Here is a 25,564-nt window from a genome sequence, read left to right on the forward strand (position 1 = left end):
CAGAAATCTGGCGAGGGTTGATGCAGCAGGCAGACACATCAACACTGGCATCGGCCATTATCACCAAAAACTCTCTTTTTACAAGGGGCCTGGCTGGAGAAAGTCTGCAGAAAGTCCGGAGACTCTCACTCCGACATTTGTGTGCACACATACAGCCCTTCTTGAGAATGTCAGGAGTATCTCCGGAGTTCAGTGCATGTCTGAAAGCAGCTTATGTTAACCTTAAAAGGTGATTATGGTCAGTGTCAGTGTCATGGTCACAACTTGTTTCCACTGTCACAGTTTGAAAGAAGATTCTGAGCTTGTGCTGCTCCACACTTTGTTAATTTGCTCCTTCATGCATCAGGTCTGTTGTTTGACACAAAGTGACTCAGAATGGTGGTTGCTCCAGCTCGCTGTCACGGTTTGGATTCGGTCTGCTCTGATACTGTCTCAGCTGAACACAGCAGCACCTAGGATGCTGTTTACAGAGCCGTGACTTTGTCTGTGATCTGTGTGGGGACAGTGAGCACATCAGGGATAATCCTCCTCTCAGCAGCATCTCATGGTGTTTTTGGTGTCCCCACAGTGCTGTCTTGATGGAACCCAAAGCCCCATAAACCTTGGTGAGGGCAGGGAAGTCATCGCTGTCTGAGCCGCCGTGCTTTGCTGTAGATCACAGAGGTCTCGTCAGGCTGTGTCTCCGTAACATGATTATTCAGACTATCTGCTGTCTCTTTGTCAGCCCTGAGCGGAGGCTTTAAAGCCATCTTGGGGGCAGCTGGCACGCCAAACAAAAAGAAATCTCCACTTTTCACACCAGTAGTGGTTTGTTGTGAAGTCTTATTTAACGTCTCCCCAGATGCAACATCTGCTGCTTCAATCTGTCCTCCCTCTGGGGAGTAGAATGTATATTTATCAGTGTTTGTTCTCTCAGTTTTAATCCGTGGTTTCTCAGCTTGTTGTTGATTATCTTGTGTTTTCCTTCAGGACGTGGTGGTGGCCTCTGGCTTCACTGTGGCCAAATCTTCCACAGGTCATGAGGACAACCTGCACCACTGTAATCTGCTGCTGTCAGGAGATGAAGCCTGTCTTTATGTGAGCACTTTTGTATACATCCAAGTTATGTTTGATGTATGTACAGTACGTATGCATATACAGTTTGAACAGGATCCCTGCTTTAGTAGTCTACTCTAGGACTACTCAAGTACAACTTTGAGGCACTAGTGTTTTACTGAAGTAAATGTCCCTTTTATATTTTTACTCTGCTGAATTTTAGAGGGAAATATTTTACTTTACAACTTCATTTATCTGACAGTTGTAGCTGCTTGTTAGGATTCAAATTAAGATTTGACTCTTTTCAGACCAATAATTTATGATGAGTTCATAAAATGACGAATTAAAACTACTCAACAATAAGGAAAGAAGGTAAACTTAGCATCACTTTGAACAGACATTAATACTGCCTGGATGTTACTTCCTCTGCCAAGGAAGTTATGCTTTCACCCTGTCCATTAAATATACTTTAAGTATTCAAATTAAAAGTACTTGTTGAGTGAAGCCTGTTCCCTAATGAAACGGGCTACTACATAATTTTAAATCAGTGTTGGCGGTGCCTCTTTCAAGTCTATTTGAGGTGTTTCTTCAGCAGTACTGCTGCTGCAGAAAGTGGGGTCTAACGTTACCTGCCCATTCTGATTAGATCAGTCAACCAATTCCCCTCTCTTCGTTGATTACTTCTAAAAATTAAAAAAATAATGTAAGACAATGCATTATAAAAATGTAGTGGAGTAGAAAGTACAGATATTTGCTGATATATGTCTTGGTGTAAAAGTGAAAAGTACCTGAAAATAAATCTACCTAAAGTACCGATATCATTAAAATGTACTGAAGTACAGTAACAAAGTAAATGTACTTTGTTACATTCCACCACTGGAGACACGTCTGATGAATTTTACAGCCTCCTCATGTTTTACCTGCAGGCTCAGCCATCACTACATCTACAATACGTTTTCTCAAATCGAGAAAGACGAACTTATCTGTTGATTTCTGGACATTTTACATGTCACAAGTTTTTTCGAAAAACATTATTTACAATGTATATACAGTTTGTCTGATTGGTTCAGAACAACTACCATGCTGATTATTAGATATAAGAAAAGTATTGGCGTGGAATAAATTCACATCAAATCATCCTGGATACCAAGGATAAGAAACCAAGCCTGAATGGTTTGTTTTAGACTCATCGAGTTCATCTAGCTCACCCCAACTGGTCGAGGCAGATGGCCGCCCAAATTGAGACTGGTTCTGTTAGAGGTTTCTTCCATTTAATGAGGGAGTCTTTTATCTCCACAGTCGCCAAAGTGCTGCTCATTGTGGGAACTGTTGGGTTTCTCTGTAAAAAAGTTTTAAGGTCTGGACCTTCAATTTAAAGGGCCTTGGGTTAATGTATATTATGATTTGGCACCATACAAATAAAATTGAATTGAATGGTTAAGAGGCTAAGGATAGCCAGTGCCTCATGTGACAAATTATCTGTGTTGACAGATTAGATTTAACTCCGTCGTTCTACATTGTTTTTGATTATATTCATCAGAAAGTCATATGTTACTAATATAATTCCACTCTCCTTCCTCCTTTGTTTCTTTTTAATTTTTCTGCTTTTCCTCCAGCAGCAGTAGAATCTGCAGTCTGTCTGCTGCGGTGACTGTTGACTGAAAACACATCATTGAGACTTTTGTTCACATCTCTGTCTCCATCCCTCAGGTGTCCCGCCTGTCGCCTCCTCCTGACCCCAGATCCCCTTTGGCCAAAAAGAGAAGCGCCACACTCTCCTCTGAGGTCAGATTTAGAGGCTTGGTTAACTGCAGAGGCTGCTGGGAGTAGGGCTGTTGAGGTCTTGTATCTGTCAGGACGCTTTTTGTCAGTGGCTGACTGTCCCAGAGTCACCTCGGCTGGATCAGGGTCTCACAAGACCCCCTGGTCTCTGCAGTGGTGATGATGAGGCGAGGAGTCACGACAGTGTTTGACACTTGGGTCTCCAAACCTCTATAAATACATAGTTAATAATATTCATAGTTTTTGTAATGTAGAAATCTAAATCAGCCGCATGTGCAGGACATGTAGAAGCTAAGTGGAAAAAAAAGGTGTTATGAGAATAGTTTACAATACTATAGTACTACAAAAGAAAGTTCCATGCAATGATACGAATAGATCAAATTAAGATACTTTAGCATTTGCTTAGTGTCCACATGTGCTGTTCAGTTACTCTTATAAGTGCAGAAGCTTATATTTTATCCTCAGGGTTTTTGTCCTTTGACCAGTGTAGTACTTTTACGTACAAATCTTTTCCCTGTATTTTATGGGAATATTACGAACAGCAAAATTACCCTCAACAAGGGCAGGACACTACACTTGGTACGCTATTGGTTTGGGAATCTGACAGACATATTGCACAAAACATTTGCATACAGAAAAACAAACTAGAAATATTAAAAACAAAAAGAGCAGAGTAGAAATCTGAGCGCAGACGTGCACAAAGAAGCAGCTTGAGCATGAAAAGGAGAGTTTAGTGCAAGCACATAGTTTGAATAAAGGAAGAGCAAATCTTAGCACAAGCAATGTATTGAGTGTAAGCGCAGTATTTTGAGTGAAAGCATTACAAAATCTGAATGTGAAATCAATAAGTCCTGCTCTTAAACTAAAAGACCACACACTTGCATTAAGAGAGGGAAAATATCCCATACATTTCTGGCTTTTTATTTCCTCATAAAATATTTTTTGACATCACATAACAACTTTGTCATATCAATTACAAATTGAAACATCAACGGTTTGTAATTCACTTGACTGTTTTGTGCTGATTCTTGACATTTGGCCTAAGACTCGTCACAATCATGTCTCATGGTTTTATTGAAATCAGGGTTGTCCTATTCATTAAATCAGATCACAGAAAAATTTGATTCATTTGATAAAAACAGAAGCCGAATCAAACAGGACTAAACCAAAGTGCAGAATTCCAACACTCAGTCCCCTAGAGCTAAAACTGATATTATGATACAGAATAAGAGCTGATTTCCTGTTTCAAACAAATGATGCTAGCAACAGGGTTTAAGCTGTGTTTTTAGATGAGATACATCAAACTGAATTATTAGTAGACATTTTCCACAAATAAATACCAGAATCACACAATGTTTGTTATGAACTCCCTGTAGGCACCAGTTTATTACATCAGAGGTGTTCGTCCCATGAGTTTTTTGGTACAAATGATCCTACTGTATCCTGCTGACTCAAACCACAGGTAACATGCATGCTGCTGAGGTTTCAGGCCTTCTCCCTCCTGTCAGTTTTGACAGTCTGGTCATTTTGAGACCCATGAGAGAAACGAGCAATGCTCGCTAAAACCTTTTTAATGGACAAACAGTGTTTTTTTTCGAGAACTGCCCATACCTCAGCAGGTTTTGAAATAATGTTGAGTGGGAACATGCTAAAGTTATAAAGCTACTAGCTTCCATTTTTTGGATTGAAATAAAAGCTTATGGACAATCCTGAATACTAAATGTTGCAAAAGGTTAGATTTGAATGGGTGAAATATAGTGAAAATTATATTTTATATAGTGGAGACCAGAAGGTGAAGCAAACGCTAACAGAGTAACATGAGCTATTGTCACCTCCAAGTCTGAAGATGTCTCCCTCAGCATCCCCATATATCTCCCTCTACTTGCATCCCCCATTCTAACAGCAGATCCATGAAAGGCTAGTATTGCTGTCACTCTCTATGTTACATGTAGGTGTTCACATCCTATTGGATAGTTAAGCCTAAAGTATGCATTCCTAAATCACATTGGGTCCTTATGTCTTGCTACTGATGTAATGCAGAAAAGAGTTGAGTTGGTGCCTCTCTGTCTGGGGCATCTGAATAGGATATGAAAGTCCATGAGCGTAGACACTACAATGTACTGTTGGTTGGTCCTTTATCTATAACCTGACCTTAGGTTCTGTGAAGAGAGAAGGGAGTATCTGTGAAATGAGGCATGCTCAATTCTCCTAATAGTGTACAGATGTAATGTCCAAGGATGGTCAAAAACTCCTTTACACAGATCATAACTGTGTAGACAGTTTCCACAAATAAAAAATGTCTACACATGTCAAGCAAAACTGTAAAAAAAACATGATCGATTATTAAAGCCTGTCTGACTGTCAGCTTGCAGCGAACATGGAAGTCAGCTCGGAATTCTGGGTAAGGACACTGCAGAGATGATCTGTTAAAAATTCAGTTGTATAATAAAATATGCATACAAATTGCTTTACAACCCTAGGAAGTAGAATATTAAGTTAATAACAGATTAATAATATGGAGCACCAGTGAGGTGTAGCTATGATTTAACATTTTCAAACAGAATAAATTAACGGACACAACAGACAGAAGAACACACATTGTTTGAGAATATATAGGAGATTTGAGTTTTTCATAAGCTTGTGATGAAAGTTTTAAGACTCGTGTGAGTTTGATCTGTACTCTAGAAAAAATTCTCTTAAATAAATGTTTGGATAGACTTTTTCTCCGGTTTTCTGCTGTTTGAGCAAATGTTCATTTTTCAGATCATCGCTATTCTCTTCAAAAATCACATCTGATTGACGAAATGGTGAAAGAGGTTGAGAAGGCTCAATAGAAAAATCTGTTGCTTTGTTCAGTGGTTTCAAGAAATGACGCTTGTTTGGACGCCAAGGTTAAATAGAAAACTCTCATAAAAATGTTTATTGTCACTCAGCAAGTAGGTAAAACTTTAGATCTGTCCTCCATCATAGTCTGCTCCCATCCCCAGACTGCTTTTTCGCTTCTTATACAAATGCATACATCATGTAGCATAGCATGCTGACATCGACTGCTAGTCTTTTTTGTAAATTCTTTTTTTGTTATCCTTAGGTTTCCAGGAATACCAAGACCCCCAAATATACATATGTGGGACTGGGCGACCTGAAGGCTGGATCAGTCGTCAACGTGTACGGAGTGGTGGTCTTCTTCAAACAGCCATTCAAGAGCAGGGGAACAGGTCAGTGTGAGCCTCAGCCCAAAGGATAGTCAAAATATGTGACCAAAGAATAAAGAGTCCAGAAAAACAAAACAAAACATCGGCATGCTAACATGCTCACAAAAGCTATGCTAAAATGCTGATATTTAGTAGGCAAGTCAGACATACATTGAATAAAATGTCAACAGTATAAAAACTATTTTAAACCAAGAAACTGTGTAAATGAAATATTACAACAACTAAAATACAAAATATGTCATATTTCAATAACAATATTCTCAATATTGTCTTCTTCTCATATTGCTTAAAATAGCAACAAGTTTGTTAGTATGTGAAAAGCAGTTCAAACCAAACAGAGTAAAACATTTCAACCGTTTCAGCACCACGGACAGAGACATTAAGACCTTCTGCAGCAGTGTTACAGATTTTTTTGCGGGGCAAGCTTTTAAAAATGTACGAATGATTGATACTATTATTAATCTTATTATTCTTATTATTGGAAAATGCATCCTGGAACATAAAACATAAACCACTTCACCTCCTTTGAGTCACATGTGATTGGCAGAAAAGAATAGAGAACCTTTCATGAAGTGATCAGTGCTGAGTCAGAACACACACACACACACACACACACACACACACACACACACACACACACACAGTGTGCATCAGAGGTTTGTTTTGATGAATCAACATTTTTTTGTTTAATATATATATTTTTTGAATAATAATATATAATACGATTTTTCTGATATTCAAAACTAAACAATTACATATATCAATTACCTGTCATTGCACTGTCCTGTCTTTACACTGCATATCCTAGTTTAATTACATTCATATGTTTCTATATTTCTATTTATTTTTTATATTCCTTACACTTAAGTATTGCATGTTACTTATTACTTGCTGATGTATTTTTGACTCTTGCTGCTGTAATACTGCACATTTCCCCATTGTGGGACTAATAAATAACAATAAATTATCTTATCTTCTTCTCTATAATAAACAGTCTATTCATTATAAATGGAGTGAGTACCAGCATAACCGCTAGAGCACAGTTTGTCTTACAGTGTGTTGCATTCTGGATTGTAGCCTCAGTGTTTCTTAGTGTGATTCTTTCTGAGTCAATCAACCTTAATTGTGTTTGTTTAGTCCAGTATAACTTGCAGGAGTCTCTTGATGCTGCTCTGACATGTTTTGAGGCCACAGAGGAAATAAATCCAAGATGAGTGTCTTCAAGTCTCCCAAAGTCTTACAGCAGAAATGAACAAGGGAGAAAATCTGTCAAAATTACAGCTGTCACATATGATGGGTTCAAATAATACAGTCTGAAAACTGTCAAAGAAAATGGTTCTGGGAGAGGAACGGGAGTGAGAGAGGAATGATCTCCCTACAGGGACTCAGCTGAGTAGTGGCCACTGGGACAGCGAGCCATCTGTGACATTCCTATGAGAGAATCAGAAAATTGCAGTTCAAATCATTTCACCACAGTCTTGTTTTACCAGTATTATTTTGTTTAGTTGTACAGTGTGATCACTTACAAGTATGTGAAGGGTATATAGCTCACATCCTCAGAAAGCATATGTTTTACCTCTCACCTTGATGATGACTGAGTGTGCTGTGAAAAACAACAACCTTTGCTGTGATTTCTTACAAATAACTACTGCTCCTATATGTATTCCCCCAAGAAACCCAAGTCAGATGCTGGTGTTTGGGTGTTATAATGGACTTTTTGTTGGAACAGGCCACTTGTCAGTACCTGTCAGCATTAAAGAAGAAACTGCACTGACCTAAACTAAAGGGACCACCAGAACATTGTTTAGTCATTATCTTTATTTACCTGTGAACACACTGACTCTGACATCAGCATGAAGTGCAGAGGAAGCAGTTTGACCTGAGGAACAGGAGGTGGTGAGCTGTTAACACTCAAAAGAGCAAAAGGATAAGACATTAAACAGACTGCTCAGTCTGAGCTGACCTGCAGCCATGCAGGACAGGATGATGAAGTGTGTACTGTGTGTGTACGTGTTGGGGAGGTAATAAAGAGAAAGCAGTGTCTCATGTGGAAACTGTCCAAACTTCATCATCCTGGTCTTTCGGGACCCTCGGGCGTCTTAAAGTAAACAGAGATATTAGAAAAATCCATCTGATCAGACATAAGGGGAAACCCAAACACTCACAAGCACAGTGAAGGCAATCAGTGAAATAATGTATTCTCTTGCCTCTAAACCTAATCTTAACCATCAAAAAAGCCCTTATATTTACTGATTTGGCTAATGAGCAAAAATGTTTTGCTGCGAGAAGGAATTTTCACATACACATCACGTGCTGTGATGTGTATGTGAAAATTCATACTTGTTTATTTTGGCGTTATTTGTGAGGACTAGGGACTAATCAATGCTAGATCTTTGACGGTGGTATAGTTAAACAAAAAGTATGAATTATACTGTGGGCATGGAGGAGGCTCAGAGAGCACATCCACCTGGACCAGAGGAATAATCAGAGTAGCTGAGGGCTGTTGGCTGATTGATCCTCTGGTTCACAAGGCAGCAGCAGAGCTGCCAGAGGGATAAGCATGAGAGACACATGGAGACAGACACATGAGACAGAGACTGAGCGGAGCTGCAAAGCCGAGGTGCCAGCTGAAATAAGCTGGCAAGTTTAAGTAGAGTTCGGGTTATGTTTTCTCACATGTGGTAAGAATAAAAACATACTGAAAAGCAATATGTTTGTTTCTGGATGTGTGGGAGACCCCATTGGCATCGTCAATTGCCACATATGCATAAAAACTCTTAAAATCTTTAAAATTTCGATGTACATTTATCAGGATCAATGAAATTGTGTCATTAAGAAATCATGGCCGAGATAATTTTTCCGTGCATATCTTTGACATTTCTCTCATGACATTGTGCTGTTACTCTACTGTGGTATTAGTAGTAGTAGTATAAGTAGTGGTACTACCAGTCTTTAACACATTATATTTACTGCCTGAAAATCAAGATCTTCTAAAACCATTCAAGTTGGGTTATGTCAGAAAGTAAGATTAGAAAGGGGGGAAAGATTTTCAAGTTTAAATATGTTCTGATGTTTTGCAAACATATAACCAGCTTGTGACCTATAGTCTATATGTATATCCAATTGACAACCACAGATCTGCTCCTCAACGTATTCCCAAAGTTTTTATTTTTACTTCATTACTATCAACAAAATATATTATGACTTGTGCTTCTATTTATTTTGTTGATTTCGATTTTCTCCCCACAGACTACTGCTCCAGCCTGAAAATCACCGATCAGTCCAACGAGAAGATTGGCTGCACACTCTTCTGTGAGAAGCTGGACGACCATCCCAAAATCTTTCAAATCGGAGACATTGTCCGCATGCACAGAGTCAAGGTGCAGCCTGCTTCTTCAGTCACCATATCCTGTTACCTTGAAATTTAACAAACTTGATTGTATACATTCCAGCTGAAAAGTGATCACTTATAAATGATCCCACGTCTCTCTGCAGGCTCAGTGCTTCAACAACTCCATCACGCTCGTCAACACGTTCGGCTTCTCTGTCTTGACGTTTGACGGGGGAGTGGGTGCAGCTGTGGAGCCACGGACGTCCAGCCGCTCCTTCCACTTTGACCAGGAGGTCCGTAGCACTGTGGAGGGGCTGCGATCTTGGGCAGCCAGCCAGACTCTCCTGCCCACGGTGCCCACAATCCCACTGTCTGCCGTTGAGCCCAAGGCTTACTTCGACTTGACCTGCCAGCTGCTGGCCAAAGCCCCCATCGACACCACCTGCACCCTGCTGAGGGTAACGTATACATATACAAACAGATTTGTTTTTATAATGTTATGTGGGGTTACAGTTTATCATTGTGCTTGAAGAAATTCTACTAGGCAAAATGATAACTGAGTCTAAGTTCAAATCCCTTTAACGAACACAACAGGTCACCCCCTGCACTCTCACTGTTAATAATAATAGATTAATCCTGGACAGCTGCTGAGGTTGCGTTTTTTATTCTTATGAAAGTTACGAATGACAAATGAGATGAGGTCCCATCGATCTACCAGTCGAGCAGAAGATTCCAGCCCGTCTGCTTGCTGAATGGTTTCTCACCAATGTTTGCTATGATGATGATATTTAATGTCAGAGTTTTCTGAATCTGTGTATTTCTATGTCTGTACAGAGTTGGTCACTATAGTTCAAAATATTTTTTTCAAATTATTGGAAATGCTCCATAGCCTGTTTCTGTGTTATGTTTTTCCCCTTACCTTAATCTGAACCTAATGCACACCTTAACAACAACCACAGGGGTGCGACAGATTACATTATTCTAACACAATGACAACACTATCTGAAGGGAGAACAGACTTTGGCAGAACTGCTGTGGTAAAGCAGAGTCATGCTGCAGAACTAGCAGGCGGAGGTGGACAAAGCACAGTTGAACACAGTCAGGTTTGGAGTCACTGTGGCTGTGGGGTTCTTATACTTATACCTCTTTTACACCAAGGTTAGTGGATATACGCAGATTTATAAACCCAGGTAAACCCTATAAAAAGCCATTTGTGACATAGAGAAAAAAAATTCAGGAGAGTGCCCAGACGTTGTCAGGAGTGCATACAGGCACCTGGAAGCCATACAAACTAATGAGTCACATTATGAGTTGCTGTGATGAAATTCACGCATGTTGGATCAGCCTGTAATTTCAATTTTTTACTTCGATTTTTGGTGTGGTTTTGAATCCAGCCCTCAATGGGTTGATGGATTTTGGTTTCTATTGACCTTAGTTATGTAATGTTGCTCTCAAAAAATGATACAATGTACATCAGTAAAGATTTTCCACTTGTATAATTTGTTCGTCAAGATCTGATCTGTGATGTAAATGCTCCCTTCATTTTTTGAGCAGTGTACGTTGAAAAACATGGAAGTACATTGAGGTACTAAATGAGATCTATTTGTGCTATGCCAGGAAGTTCAATTGGCGTCATAACATCACGCAGAAAAAGTGCAGCGTCGGCGTGTAGACTGCCAAAATACAGTAGAAAAAGAAGGAATTATATATTGCAGTGCCCATTCTAAACCTGCCTGTTTGGAATGTGCTGTTTGTTTGTCCTATGTTGATGCTCCGGAGCTACTTCAGAATTATTCCTTGTCAGTAGTGAGTCCTCCTCAAACAGTTCTACAATATACTGTCACTTTTTTATTGTTTGTGTGCTGGACGTTGTGTGCAGAGCTCTTTATAAACAGTCTATGGTGCAGAGTGAACTTTGCGTTTATTGTACCTGCTTTATCTGCAGTGAAGATTTTATAGTTAATGTTTTTCATGAAATGATTATTACTGTTCTTGTTTGCGGTTTGTATATAAGCTTGAATGATTTACTGCAGTGGTTAATTTTTTCATACAGGTCTGTTAAGCAATCAAGACAATTTTCAGACCCAAGTTCACAACTTTTCAAAATTACATTACATTACATTTCATTTAGCTGACGCTTTTATCCAAAGCAACTTACAATAAGTGCATTCAACCATGAGGGTACAAACCCAGAACAACAAGAATAGAGAAAGTACAATTTCTTCAAAAGAGCAAAACTACAAAGTGCTATAAGTAAGTGCCATTTTAAGTGCTACTAAATTGTTAGTTTTAAAAATGTTATTCAAGGTATAGTCGGAAGAGGTGTGTTTTTAGTTTGCGGCGGAAGATGTGTAAACTTTCTGCTGTCCGGATGTCAATGGGGAACTCATTCCACCATTTAAAATAAAAGCTCTACTGCTGTAGAGCTCTCACATACAGATCGTTACAGAGCACTGGGCGCTTATGTATTCACTTTTATAATATTGAACCTATTGCATGTCCAAATCGCACCAAACTTGTCCCTGCACTTCCCATGATGACTAAGAATGGACATGCCAAGATTAAAGTTGATTATATGAATGGTTCGGGAGATATGCATTCCACATGCAGACAGAAAGACAAAGTCAAAAGCTGATAAATGGACTTGTTCCCAGTTTAATGGGAAATGCAAACCCTTAACCCTCCTTGAAAAAGCGTGAGGTTACATCCACATGATGTGACAGCAGTGCCGCTGTTAACATCATCAGTGATGGTGGTGATGCTGAGACATTTCTAACATACACACACAAAAAGAAAAGGGAATCCCAGAAGCTTCCCAGGAGGCTGTTTACTGTCAGATTGCATCCATTTGTTCCTCCTGTCTTCTTTTATTAGCCACTCTCACCTGTTTTTGTTCTTATTGTGGATGTTAATGAAACTTGTCTTTTTAGGTAGCTGCCACGTTTCTCCTTGTTCCTCCGACTACGCTCCCTGTTAAAGCAAATTTCCACTTACTTTGATTTGAAACTAAAGAAGTCGATATTATTTTTTCCTTCGTAATAATGGAGCTGTTTGCCTTCAGTCTTCATCAGTCTTGTAGTAAATCTACTTCAGTCTGACGGCCTCAATGGGATTTGGACTCGTGTATTTTATCTCGGTACCTTGTGTATCAGTGTATCTTACCTTCTACCTCAGTGATGAAAACAGAAATGAGGCTGTAAGTGACGGCTGGGTTCCTGCCAGTGAGGCTGATAGAGTAGATAAATTTGAACAGGGTTTGGCAGCGAATCTGCTGGTCTGCTGCCAGGCTGTTCTCACTGATTCCTAAAGCTGGGCTGAGCTGTAACAGGCTGCTGCACAACCACTCGTACAACCAGGAGAGGGTGTTGTCCAAATCATAACAAGCTTTTAGATTGAGAAGAGATTGTTATACCCCCAACTCAAGCACCCCACCCCACCTGCCCTGCTCTCGACTGCTTTACATCAGCCCAATTTCACTTGTGACAACAAATGTGACTACAATGCTCAGATATAACCGCACTAATAATGTCAAACAGTTCAAGTAGATAAATTAATCCTTTTAATTATTATTTTTATTCAAAAACAGAAAAAGAAAATTGTTTCATCTTCTCCAAAGGGAGTATTTGCTACTTTTAACTGTTTTTATTTTATTGTGATAGACATTTGAGGATGTCACTAATCTGAACTTTTCATCCTTATTTAACATTGTACATAATTAATAATAAATAAATTAAAAATAATAAAGCACATTAAGCAATGAAAATAACCCTAAATTACAGCACTAAAACATTTTTCGTCAGTCTTTATTCTGTTGAGTGAATGAACTGACAAGTTTTTAGAAATACAAATCATATTTTAGATTTTCTTCTACTGAGATCTTTCCAGTCAGATAATGTTGTTTTTGTATTATATGCATTAATAAAACACAAGATGATCACTATTCTCCTTTTCTCATGTTGCGTCAGACTGATCTGTATCTGTCTCTCTCTGCATCCACACAATGGAGGTGTTGCTGGTCACTGTGTGTATTTTAGAAGTAGGAATACTAGTGCATTAACTAAACCTACTTGTTGAATGAGATGTTTGATTGACCTGTGGTAATGCTGGTTGCATCTTTCTTTTGGGGGACTTCTAAAGTGACCTGCACTACTTGAGCTGCAGCAAGTAAAGATCACAGAACCCTGAAGCCACGCCCCGCTGCTGCACTGAGAGCTGTTCACCTGTTTGTTCAAAGTTCGGTGAAGCTCCACTCGGTACAGAGAATCCTCAACTGGAGAATGAGTTGTCCTTGTCTTTATCATAAAGGCGCCTGTTGTTATGAACACTCTCTTGTCGTCATTGACAATGTCTCTTACGTCCCATTGCTCCAGCTTCCTGTTTATTTGTTTACTTTGGCAGCATGTGGATCCAACACAACCTGTGTGGTCCTGCACACTAGTTTGCTTTTGACCATCACGTACAAGTGTTTGATAAGCTCTGTCTCCTGTTCTGATCAGCACATTCTCACCAGTCATCTGTTTTGTGTTTGTCAGGTGTGGGACGGGACCAAGTGTCCTCGCACTCTGCTGAAGGTGATACTGGAGGCAAATGTCACAGAGGGGCCGACCGTCTTCTCCAAGAAGAAAGAGGACCTCATCGCCAACATTTTCGTCTACGACAACCACGTGGAGGTCGCCAGTCAGCTGAAGGTCAGAGATCTCTTAGAAAAACAAAATTTTCCAAAAAGATGTTTTATCACCATGGTAATGCTCAAGGTACAAATTACTACCTGTGCACTTGACTCATTTTGCATCAAACGTCACATCTCCTAATTCTCAGTCATACTTCAGTCACATATGAGCGGAGAAACAACAGATACATAGTGCTGGAATAAGCAGAACCTTCTTCTTCCAGACTTAGCGGTGCACACAGTGTGAGAAAACAGATCAGTTACCCAGCAAACATTTCAACGTAAAAAAAAAGTTTGAATATACGTCTAAACCATAGACTGTATGAAGACGTAAAGAGAGTTTGTTGTGAGGATAGCCGACACCGGTGTCGATGAGGTGTCAACAAAACCATGTGATCTCTGCAGCGGAGTTATTACGTGATGTACAGCCTCTGTATATTTTGATGCAGAATAATAAGCAGAAAAACTAAGTAAACATACCTTAGTTAAGTAGATACATAGTCTGTCAGTGTCTTTAAAAATAATATAATTAAATCTAATAAAAGGATAGTGCTGCAGAGAAGGTGTGTTTTCCAGCTAAAATACAAAGGAATAAAATATAAATAGATATTTAGTTTTTTTTACATATAAATGTTTGGTTTTCATCATTTTGATTGTGGACCAAACATCAGCCACAGCGCTGGTTGTCTGTTTATTCAAAGTTTATTAAAAAATAAATCACAACAGTCACAAAAACTGCTCTTCAATCGGCCTTTGAATAAACGTGTGTAGCTGATAACAGTTCTTGAGATATACAAGTCACATACTGACAGAGCTTTCTGGAATCACTAGACAGAGGAAAGGTCACTGTTGATAGATCGTTCTTTTTCATTTTCTTACACATACAGGTAGATGGAGGGGAGGGAAGAGGGTAAGGAGGGTAGGGGGTTAAGGTGTAAGGGAGTGAGGGGAGCTGGGATGAGGGGATGATTGACAGGGCAGAGGGAGACGAAGGATGGGAGAGGAGATTAGGAGGAGTTGAAGTTGAAGAGAAAACAGGGGAGCCTCCTGTCCGTCGTCCCCTCGCTCTCCTTCTCTATCTTCTTCCTTTCTTTCTTTTTCATCTTCTCCTCCTTCTTCCTTTCTTTCTTCTCCATCTTCTTCTCCTTCTCCCTTTCTTTCTTCTCCATCTTCTCCTCCTTCTCTTTCTTCTTCCTTTCTTTCGTCTCCATCTTCTCCTCCTTCTCTCTCTTTTTCCTTTCTTTCTTCTCCAGCTCCTCCAGACAAGCGCTTTCAGCCTCCAGCTCCTTCAGACAGACGCTTACTACCTCCAGGTCCTCTAGACGGTCGTTTTCAGCCTCCAGCTCCTTCAGCTCCTTCAGCCAGGCGTTTTCAGCCTCTAGCTCCTTCCGACGGACATTTTCAGCCTCCAGCTCCTCCAGATGGGCCTTTATTCTGTCAAGCTCCTTCATCCAGGCGTTATCAGCCTGTAGCTCCTCCAGACAGGCCCTTTCAGTCTCCAGCTCCTTCAGTCGGGCCTTTACTCTCTCAAGCTCCTTCAGCCAGGCGTTATCAGCCTCCAGCTCCGCCAGACGGGCGTTTTCAGCAGGAGAGGCTGTTTATATAAACACATGGATTTAATCATGTTTTATATGTAACATGGATTTAATCATGTTTTATATGAAACAGATACTGTAGATGGAACCATGTTCTTTATTTGATGTGTAAAGGCAGGTGTACAAACAGAACATGTTCCTCTATAGGAGTGAGTAAAGCCCCCTGAGAACGTGGATTATATGATCATCATCACAAACAGAAGCTTCACCTAACCATCTGCCCAGCATCTTCAAACCACGTGATGATGTGGCAATAACAAGGACACGCCCACATTAACCCAGGCAACTAGGTCCTGCTCCTCACTCACAGCCCTTAAAGGTCCAGTGTGTTGTTTAAAAAACAAAATTACTAATACTTAATACTATTAAAAGGGTCCAGTGTGTAAGATGTTATAATTTCATCGGGAGCTGGTCCTCTCCCACTAAGGCTGCTATGTTGCACCACCATGTCTCTACAGTAGCAAAAACCTTTTTGAGTTTTTCTGATGCCTAAAAACAATTTTAGGATCTCCTTAGCTGCTGATCTCCGCAGTTTCTCCAGAAGTGGTGTATTTGTGAACATGTCACAGTGAGAGCCTCCAGAGTGGGTGGACATTCTCCCCCTGGCCCCCTGGTGTACAGGGTTGATGATTGTGGACCAAACATCAGCCACAGCGCTGGTTGTCTGTTTATTCAAAGTTTATTAAAATAAAAATCATAACAATCACAAACACTGGTCTTCAATCGGCCTTTGAATAAACATGTGTGTAGCTGATAAGAAGAACAGTTCTTGAGATATACAAGTCACATACTGACAGAGCTTTCTGGAATCACTAGACAGAGGAAAGGTCACTGTTATTGATAGATCGTTCTTTTTCATTTTCTAACACATACAGGTAGATGGAGGGGAGGGAAGAGGGTAAGGAGGGTAGGGGGTTAAGGTGTAAGGGAGTGGGGGGAGCTGGGATGAGGGGATGATTGACAGGGCAGAGGGAGAGAAAGGATGGGAGAGGAGATTAGGAGGGTTTGAAGTTGAAGAGAAAACAGGGGAACCTCCTCCTCGTCGTTCCCTCCTTCTCCTTCTCTCTCTTCTTCCTTTCTTTCTTTTTCATCTTCTCCTCCTTCTTCCTTTTTTTCTTTTTCATCTTCTCCTCCTTCTTCCTTTCTTTCTTCTCCTCCTTCTCGCTCTTCTTCCTTTCTTTCTTCTCCTCTTTCTCCTTCTTGACCCTCTCTTTGTAGCTGTCAGTCTTCAAGGCCTGTTCCTGAAAACACAGAGACAACATAAGTTTCACTCTTTTCTTTTTCAAAGTCTGAATCGGAAACAAATCAACAATCCAATATTATTCAATCAGAATGAGTTGGTGTAATGTACCTGAAGCACAATGTTCTGCTGGATCAGGAGTTTTATGGCGTCCTCCAGCTTGATTTCCTTTCTAGGGACTCCTCTATTTCCTCGGACCTGCCCTCATTTTTGAGGATGTAGTGCTGCAGCTTGTCCTGCTGGAGCTTCAGGTCTGCATTCGGGGAGACGACCTCTTCCTCTTCTACTTTAAAGAGGGAGACGACCTCTTCCTCTTTTACTTTAAAGCTCATGTTCATGTTTCTGAGCTCCTTCTCCAGCTCCTTCTTTTTGGCTTTTTCAGACTCCATGAGCTGAATCAAGCCGGTCAGGTCGTCTTTGGACTTCAACAGAAGTGAGGCAGAAGACTCCAACTTCTCGACCACCTTCTTCCTCTCTTCTCCCCAGGAAATATTTTCCATGGTGATCTGCTTTTTGAGAGCAGCGTTTTCAGCCCTCAGCTTCTCCAGCCGTTGGTTTTCAGCCTCCAGGTCTTTCACCCGGGCATTTTCAGCCTTCAGCAAGGCATTTTCAGCCTCCAGTCGGCCGTTTAGTACCTCCAGCTCCTTCAGCCAGGCGTTTTCAGCCTCTAGCTCCTCCAGACGGGCGCTTTCAGCCCTCAGCAAGGCATTTTCAGCCTCCAGCAAGGCATTTTCAGCCTCCAGTCGGCCGTTTAGTACCTCCACCTCCTTCAGCCAGGCGTTTTCAGCCTCCAGCTCCTTCAGACGGGCGTTTTCAGCCGCCAGCTCCTGGTTCTCCCTCTGCGAGTCCTGGAGGGCTCGGCGGAGCCTTTTCTTCATGCTGCACTTGTGTTGTCATCTCCTGAGCTTTTGATCCTCCATGTCGATTAACAGGTGCTGCAGTGTAGCAAGAAGGTTTCTGTAGAGTACTTTCTTCTGTAGCTGTGTACAAAAGTTTTTGTAGAGTATTCTCTTGTCTTGTGATGGTCGAAAGTCACTGGAGAGAAGTTTCTCGTGTGTCTGACGTTGGCTCACGGTCGTCGTGTCTGGTTCCACTGACAAATGTTTCTCTTAAATAGGTGAGCTAATTTGCTATGATCTGTTTCATTCTACAACACTAGTATGACTTTGAAGTTGATCAAAGGAGGATTCCTTTGATCAACTTCAAAGTCATACTTTAATCACAGATGAAGACCATAGGGTCTAAACCTAGTCGTCGTCAAGGGAAAATTGGCGTCAGATCACAATGTCAACATCTGTCCACGTGCATTGGATTTCAGACAATAATTCTGATAACTGATTGTTCACTAAGAAGTAAATGTAATCAGACAGACACAGATTTCATGGGTTAAATACTCATTAATTTCAGACGAAACCCATTTGCTCATATCTTGGTATTAAAGGGATGTTAATTTCTTGCCAATGAATTTGAAATGGAAATGCTGAAAGATATTTAAATAAGAATAGTGTATATGGAATTTCAACGTGTATCAGACATGTAGTGACTGTGTCATGAACTCGAAAATACAGTTTTAAAGTAAAAAACTAAAGTAGATAAGTAAGAAGTGGGGAAAGAAAGCTCTGAGCTTTTCTGAGTCAATAAAGGATAAAAACAGGTCGTGTCTGCTGAGGTTTCTCAGATTACAGAGTGAGACGGAGGGATTGTTCCTGATTTAAAAGTTGCTGACAGCACACAGAATCATCCCTGATAGGAATCAGTCCGGAACACAACACAGTCAGGTTTTCTGTTGGATGTTTGTTTGAACCTGCTGCAGTGATGGATGGTGGCTCTCAGTCAGTTACACAATCGCTCAGAGGATTGTCTCTATGCTGAGTTTAATATAGACGTGTACTCAGAGTTCTGTTGTAACGTCTGCAGAGATACAAAAAAAAAGACTCTTTATTGAGAGAAAGGCTCAGACTTTAGAGTTTCTCCAAATTCACATACTTTGAATTTGTTTGTGTCTTGTTATATATTCCCACTTTGAACCACCTGCTATTAGAAATTAGGTGAATTCAGGTGATATCAACAGAAAAGCATCTATATAAGACTTTAAAATACATTTTTTTTCTATCTTTCTTCATGGGTGCATTCTTATAGTTTGAGAGCAGGACTTAACGTTTGAATTTTGAAATGCTTTCACTTAAAACCCTGCACTGGCACTCAAATAGCCCCTGCTTGTGCTTAGATTTGCTCTCCTTGTGCTCAAACTGTGTGCTGGCACTCAGATATTTTATTGCTTGCACTTCCAAAGCTCCAGCTTCAGGTCCTCTCCTCACTCTGCTTCTCTGCGCATGTGTCTGCTCTCCGATTTCTCCACTGCTCTTGGATTTTTCTTCTGTCCTCTGACCTCTTTTGTGCAACAAGTCTGTCAAAATTTGCACAAGTGTGAGGTGAAGAAGTAAAGCTGGAGCACTGAACATCTGAGTGCAGAAGCACAGTTTGAGCACAAGCTGAGCAAATCGAAGCACAAATTGGGTATCATTGAGTGTGAGCTCAGGGTTTTGAGAAAGAGCCTTACACAAGTCCTGCTGTCAAACTGAAAGACCATGCCAGTGTTTCCCCTACATGCATTTAGCAGCGGCGGTGCTGAATTACGACCGGCGCTGCTGACCTTTTTTTCTTTTTTCATAATAACAAGCACAGAGTAGACCTGTTGCAATTATTACTATATCGACCTATCATATAATATATAAATAATAACTCTGGTTTGGTACATACAATTTGGGGACCTCGATAAATTGCGCATTGTCACTGACATTTAGCGAGTTGTGCCGCTCCTCTCTGTGTCTGAGAGCGTGGCAGAGTTTACACTCTCACACACACACACACACACACACACACACACACACACACACACACACACACACACACGCCCTGGGCCGGCCCTGCCCACAATCACTCACACTGAACGACACAAACAGTGAAGCAGCCACAGGTGAAGGGAAAACCCCATTACCGAAGATCAACATGGGCATCATGACGGGGGCGGCACGGGGCGCTCGCAGAAAAAAGGAACGTTAACATTTGCGTGATCAGTTTTCTATCTTACAATAGTGTGTTCTATTTGTGTATTTGTATGATACACAAGGAGGATTTTTGCAATTTGGTTTTATTTGTGTGTTCTTTGCTAGCAATATGCTGTAATGTATAGGTAATAATTTTATTCTCATTTTTTTTAATGGGTTAGCAAATTTTTTCGCTTGCAAGCGTGCTTTACCTCCGCTGCTACAACTCGATCCTCGGGGAAACACTGCATGCTCTTGAATAAAGAGAGGGAAAACCCCCTACATCATATTCTTATTTATCTGCATCTGTATGCAATCCCGCTTGCGACAGCCAGGGGCAGGAGGCATTATGTTTTGGGGTTTTCAGTCCTTCTGTCCTTCCCATTTTTGTGAACATAATATCCCAGAATTCCATGAGAGAATTTCTTTAATTTTGGTACAAACATCTACAAACAACTCAAAGATTAACTGATTTGATTTTGGTGGTCAAAGGTCAAGGTCACGATGATCTTGCAAAAGTCTACCTTTATTAAAATTCTTCAAATATTGACCAGTTGTCACTTGGATTTAAAGATGAACTGGTTAGATTTCAGTGGTCAAAGGCCTTTCCAAGAAACTAGGTGTTTTGACTGGAGAAACTACAGTCCTGTCCCAAAAGAAGTCCCTGCTCGGAGGTTAGTACTTTCCACTAGCCTGCGAACAATCAAATGTAGAGGAGCAGGGCCGGATGTCACTGACTGTTAACACAAACCTCAGGCTGCTTCAGCTTGTGTACAGCTACAGCTCAGACAGTAATTAGCACTGGCTGACTCCACTCTCAGTAGAGTAGGGGACAGACAGACCCTCTCCACACTAAACATCACTTTCGCCACAGTGTGTGAAAAGTTTTTTTTCAAACTCAGTGCTCATTGTTTCCGTGCATGCTGCACTTCCCCTGTCAGTCAAACTGTGAGTATGCGGGACCTTTGTTATTTATTATGAGTATTAGTGTTCTGGTGTGATGCATAATTGCTGTCGTCATAATAGTTTTGCTAAATAATTATCAAATGCCAGGTCTGAGACATTATGTTGTTGACTTATTCTGTGATCATGCACTTCCACCTCATGGCGGTTTGGCTTTACAGTTTATATCAGGCCACAACCTGTATCATATCTATTTCAATCACTTAAACAGGTATGTGACAAGCAAATGACTTGTTCCACTCAAGGCACACAAATACCAAACATTAATAAGTAATGTTTTTGGATAAACATTGTCATTATAGCAGGGACTATATATATGTAACGTCTCTGACAGAGCTAGGTAGACTGTTTGGTAGGAATTGTGGGATTTTTAGTTTGATGAAAGGACTCTGCGCAGATGAGGACCTGGTTACTCTCACGACAGATTGCAATTACCAAGTAGAACGGCTAAATGTATTCAACTACCGACACACACAAGCAAGTACACACACAAACACACACACACACACAAGTGTCTGTATTTCAAATACATGCCCACACACACATCAAACTGTATCTGGGCGGTGCTACAGGGGTAAATTCGACAGTTATGTTTGTAACGTGTATCTGCAGAATTGTTCAGCCCTGTCTGTCTTTTTATACGTTTGTTCATCATTTTGGTCTTAATTAATAACATCCTACTCACCGAGTTATTATCTGAGCTCAGGGAACACTGTGACATCCCTAAGACCATGTTCAAACCTGTACTTTCACTACTTTGTTTGCTCTGGTTGAATCACTGGATGAGTTTTGGCCTGTCTGGCGAATGAATCAATATGGCTCTATAAACATGGGGAGAGACAACTGATTCACAGAGAAGGAAACACATCCACTAACAAGAACACGAACCTGGACCACCTATCAAAACAAATCTGATCCCAGCACATACTCTCAGAGGGAGTTTGACTTTATTCTCTGCACAGGACATGTATAATAACTTTAAATAACCACCGTGTGTGTGTTGGTCAGGAATCTCTGCACTGGGATTCAGATTCAACCAGCTTCTGTGAGATTGGATCTAACACCAATTTTGAATGATTTTTCTCAATTTGCTGTGAAATGCGTTTGTGTGTCCGTGCATGTGTGTATAAGAGACTGTAGCAAGGAAGCACAGGCATCTTTAATCAGGTATCTAGGTATCTGAGACATAAATTACACTACGTCGGTCACAAAGTCACATTGAATTACAAGAGCATACACACACACACACAAACACTACATTCTAAACATATTTATGCCACTACACTTTTTTCACAGTTATTTTGCAGCTTTTGTAATATTTACACTCAATTCTCAATAATAAAATTATTTAAGTTGGAAGTTTGTCCAATAGGGTTGAATATTTTTCAGGTTTTTTCCAATACTTGTGTTAGATCAGTACTATTACAATGTTACTGGATAATATGCTTGTCATGGAGTCACGCAACCAGTCAAATACAGAGCATCCCTCTGTTTTCAAATATCTGGTGTGTCACCAGGTGCTTCATTACGTTTGTCGTGTTCCTTTGCATTCAAACATTTGGACGTGCAGCAAATGTTCGAATCAGTGTTGGAATCCCTACGTGAAATACAGCCACACTTTTCTACCATTTAGCTTTAGGCATTTTGTTGTCGTTTCTGCTGAAATTTGAGGTAGCTATTAGCTAACTGCAGGCAAACGTTATGTGCTGTCAGAGTAATGTAGAGAGTGTGTTGCCACCAGAGTTATGTTAACAAGCCACGTGTAATGAAGTTAATGTTGCTGGTAAGCAGGACAACTATTTCAGTACAGAACTTAGGCACTGAAATCTGCATCATGATTCACCATTATACAACGTGAACACACAGTTGGCTGAAATGCAGTCTTTGATTTATTGCCATTTGGCAGAGGGGAAATCAAACCAAAACCCAAACAAAGAACAGGTTACACTTGACCAACATCCGTTCCATGCAAACCCACTGTTATTGTCAATTGTCAAAGTATGAAATACTAAGTGTGTTTTCTTTTTTGAAATATTTCTATCCAATGTCAGCTCCTTTTCTACAAGAAGAGAGAAAAACAGAGCGCATTGATTGAATGATTCTCTCACTTGCATCAGTTCATCAAATAAATCGTCTTTACAAATTTCTCCTCCGGCACAAAAGCTCTCTTACTGCAAATGATAGAGTATTATGTCTAAGCATTCTTCCGTTCACAGCCATAAATGCCTTTTCGTCTTTCTTTATGTCGCTCTTGGTGTCTGAGGTCTTTGTCCTTCTATTTTTTATATGTTGGTAATCAGTACAGAGTGGCCTGTGGAGCTGTGTCGACGGAGGCAGGAAAGCAGGAGCTTATTTGTCCTTTTCAGTTCTTCCTACAAGGACGTCCCCCCTGTAATAATCACAAATAGCAGTGCTGTAACTGGAGGAATGACTAACTTACATCTATAGAGACCATGTTCCCTGACCTCCTGCTGCAGAGTTAATCCCACACAGCCTCAGCAGCTCTCTTTCTTTCACACACGACTGAATATGTTTAATAATAAACTAGTGTGTATTGACCTCTGAGCAGTTTCAGTGCCCATCTATTTTACCAGTGCTGACTGAAGGGCCATGACACTCCTGACTTGAACAGAGAGATAACATAACATAATCAAATAATAATATTACATCACTGACAGTTTATAACAGCCTCAGATCTTCGAGGTCTCAAGGTTTAGGGTGTTTGCAAGCAGGAGGTTTTTGGTATATTTGGTTTCAGCCCAGCTCTCAGACTTCAGCAGAAGATCTCAGTCAATGTTTTCAGGTGTGTCTATTTGTCAGTGTATTTCTCAATGCAGAACTACAAGAGATGCTCTGAGCAACATAACATTGTGATATTGTGGCTACAACAGCAGTGTATAATGCAGTCAAGGGCAGTGGGATATGTTTTTTAGAGATCCACCTTTGGATTCTTTTCTTTGTCTTTAGGTTTTTCTGGAAGTAAGTACCTTTTATAGCTTTTTATGTCTATTCAATATCTGCAAATTTAGGGGAAAACCCCTCACTGTGTCTTCACATTTTTTTTCCCCCAACCAACTGTCATACATTTTTACATTGGAAGCAGAGAATGACAGAAAATGTTGGTCAACATGTAAAATAGTCAATGGATCAATCCCTTTCTGTTATTTACAAACAAAAATATGATGCTCATGTAGGATTGTTGAGTGCATTAACCACAATAACACAGCAGGCGTCTGAGTTAGCTGAATACAAGCCATAGCATTGTTTTGAATCAAATTTGAGATAGGGTGATGGAAAAGGCCCCCACCCTATTGGTGGAAATCTCAGAACTTTGCAAAAAATTAAAACTACAGTGCTAGAAATAAAAGTGTTTTTTTCCGATAGGACAACCCTTTTTGGTTCTTAGTTGAACCTTTTTATAGGTTTGATTTGGAAACCATTCAAAGGGTTTTACCAAGAACCCATCGTAAAATGTTACACCATGGAACCATACGTGAAAGGGTCCAACCAGAATCTAACTTTGTTAGTTTAACAATGGAAAAAAGAAGCTCCCTACACAGGGCTCCAGTCTAACTTTTTAAATTGGTTTTACCGGGGAACCCTTCTTTTTCCTTTAGGTGCACCAGCACATAATTTAGGTGCACCCAAAATGTTTTACTGAACTTTTTCGGCACTGCAAAAATACACCTATTATAAGTTTTCTTTACAGTTCCCATATGCAATGGTAATTTCTTAGCTAGGGCTGTGTTCGATTTGATTTGTTTGAATATTGATTCAGTTCAGGATATCTCATTGTACAATACCAACTTTGCCTACATATGTAATAAATTCTCAGAGAAGTAAAGCTGTAAACTGAACAAGGAAACCTCAAACTTCTGCATTCTTAAAAGATGCAATACGCAAAAATTAATAAATTATATTGTCATTAGTGTGAAACCATTTTAAAACTGGTATAGTGATAATATTATAACATAATCATGCAAGTACACCCTGTCAAAGAGCAATTAACTTAATTCTAAAGAATATTCAGTCTGACATTTCAATAGAATTAAAATTATTAAATATCCTAAATTAATGAAAAATAAAATTGACTCTCTGGCTCTCTTAACAAAAATTGCTCTTGAATAAATATTTAACATTTGGCACAGGATACATATTACCAGCTCAGTAAACAGGATCGGATGATTATAATTTAGATACGCTTTTAGCTTTCTATTGTATTAGGTTAATATTCCAGTGTTTCACCTAGGATTTTGTTTGTCTGCATTTGTGTGTTTTTGCGCTCAGCAGTTCACCCAAAATGTTCGACTTTTTTTCAATGTTTATAAAAACGTGTCTCATGAACTCTGGAGCAAATCAAACAAACGCAAAGTAAACTTCAGTACTGTTCAAGTCCTAAAAACTTCAGATTAGTGTTCTTTATTGTTAAAGTGTAAAGTGAGCGCAGGTCAGCAGGAGTCTGGTCAGGTCACAATTGGATAGAGACTCTGACACGCAACAAAACAACCTCTTCCTCTGCTCTGATCCTGAAGCAGCTGTGCTAATCTTTTTGTATTAGCGGTCCATCGTAAAAAAAGAAACTGTATTCGCACTTTTTGTGACCACTGTTGGACATATCCCGCCTCGTTCACCAACGACATCAATGCACCAACATTGCGCCTGACCACGCATCATTTTATGACCAACACTC

At 40.1% G+C, this 25,564-nt stretch overlaps 1 protein-coding gene across 1 annotated transcript in view; it reads left to right on the top strand.

The window, feature by feature from the left end:
* The window catches only part of pot1 (protection of telomeres 1 homolog), a 79,996-nt gene that overhangs the window by 24,768 nt on the left and 29,664 nt on the right, over positions 1-25,564 (top strand). Inside the window, exons 5-10 of the mRNA XM_035157113.2 lie at positions 970-1,077; positions 2,746-2,820; positions 5,906-6,032; positions 9,279-9,409; positions 9,525-9,818; positions 13,893-14,048. Coding sequence (XP_035013004.2) covers positions 970-1,077; positions 2,746-2,820; positions 5,906-6,032; positions 9,279-9,409; positions 9,525-9,818; positions 13,893-14,048 — 891 coding nt within the window. The remainder of the gene's footprint in view (positions 1-969; positions 1,078-2,745; positions 2,821-5,905; positions 6,033-9,278; positions 9,410-9,524; positions 9,819-13,892; positions 14,049-25,564) is intronic.

Source organism: Hippoglossus stenolepis, chromosome 5 (genome assembly GCF_022539355.2).
Source record: "Hippoglossus stenolepis isolate QCI-W04-F060 chromosome 5, HSTE1.2, whole genome shotgun sequence".
Lineage (NCBI taxonomy): Eukaryota > Metazoa > Chordata > Actinopteri > Pleuronectiformes > Pleuronectidae > Hippoglossus > Hippoglossus stenolepis.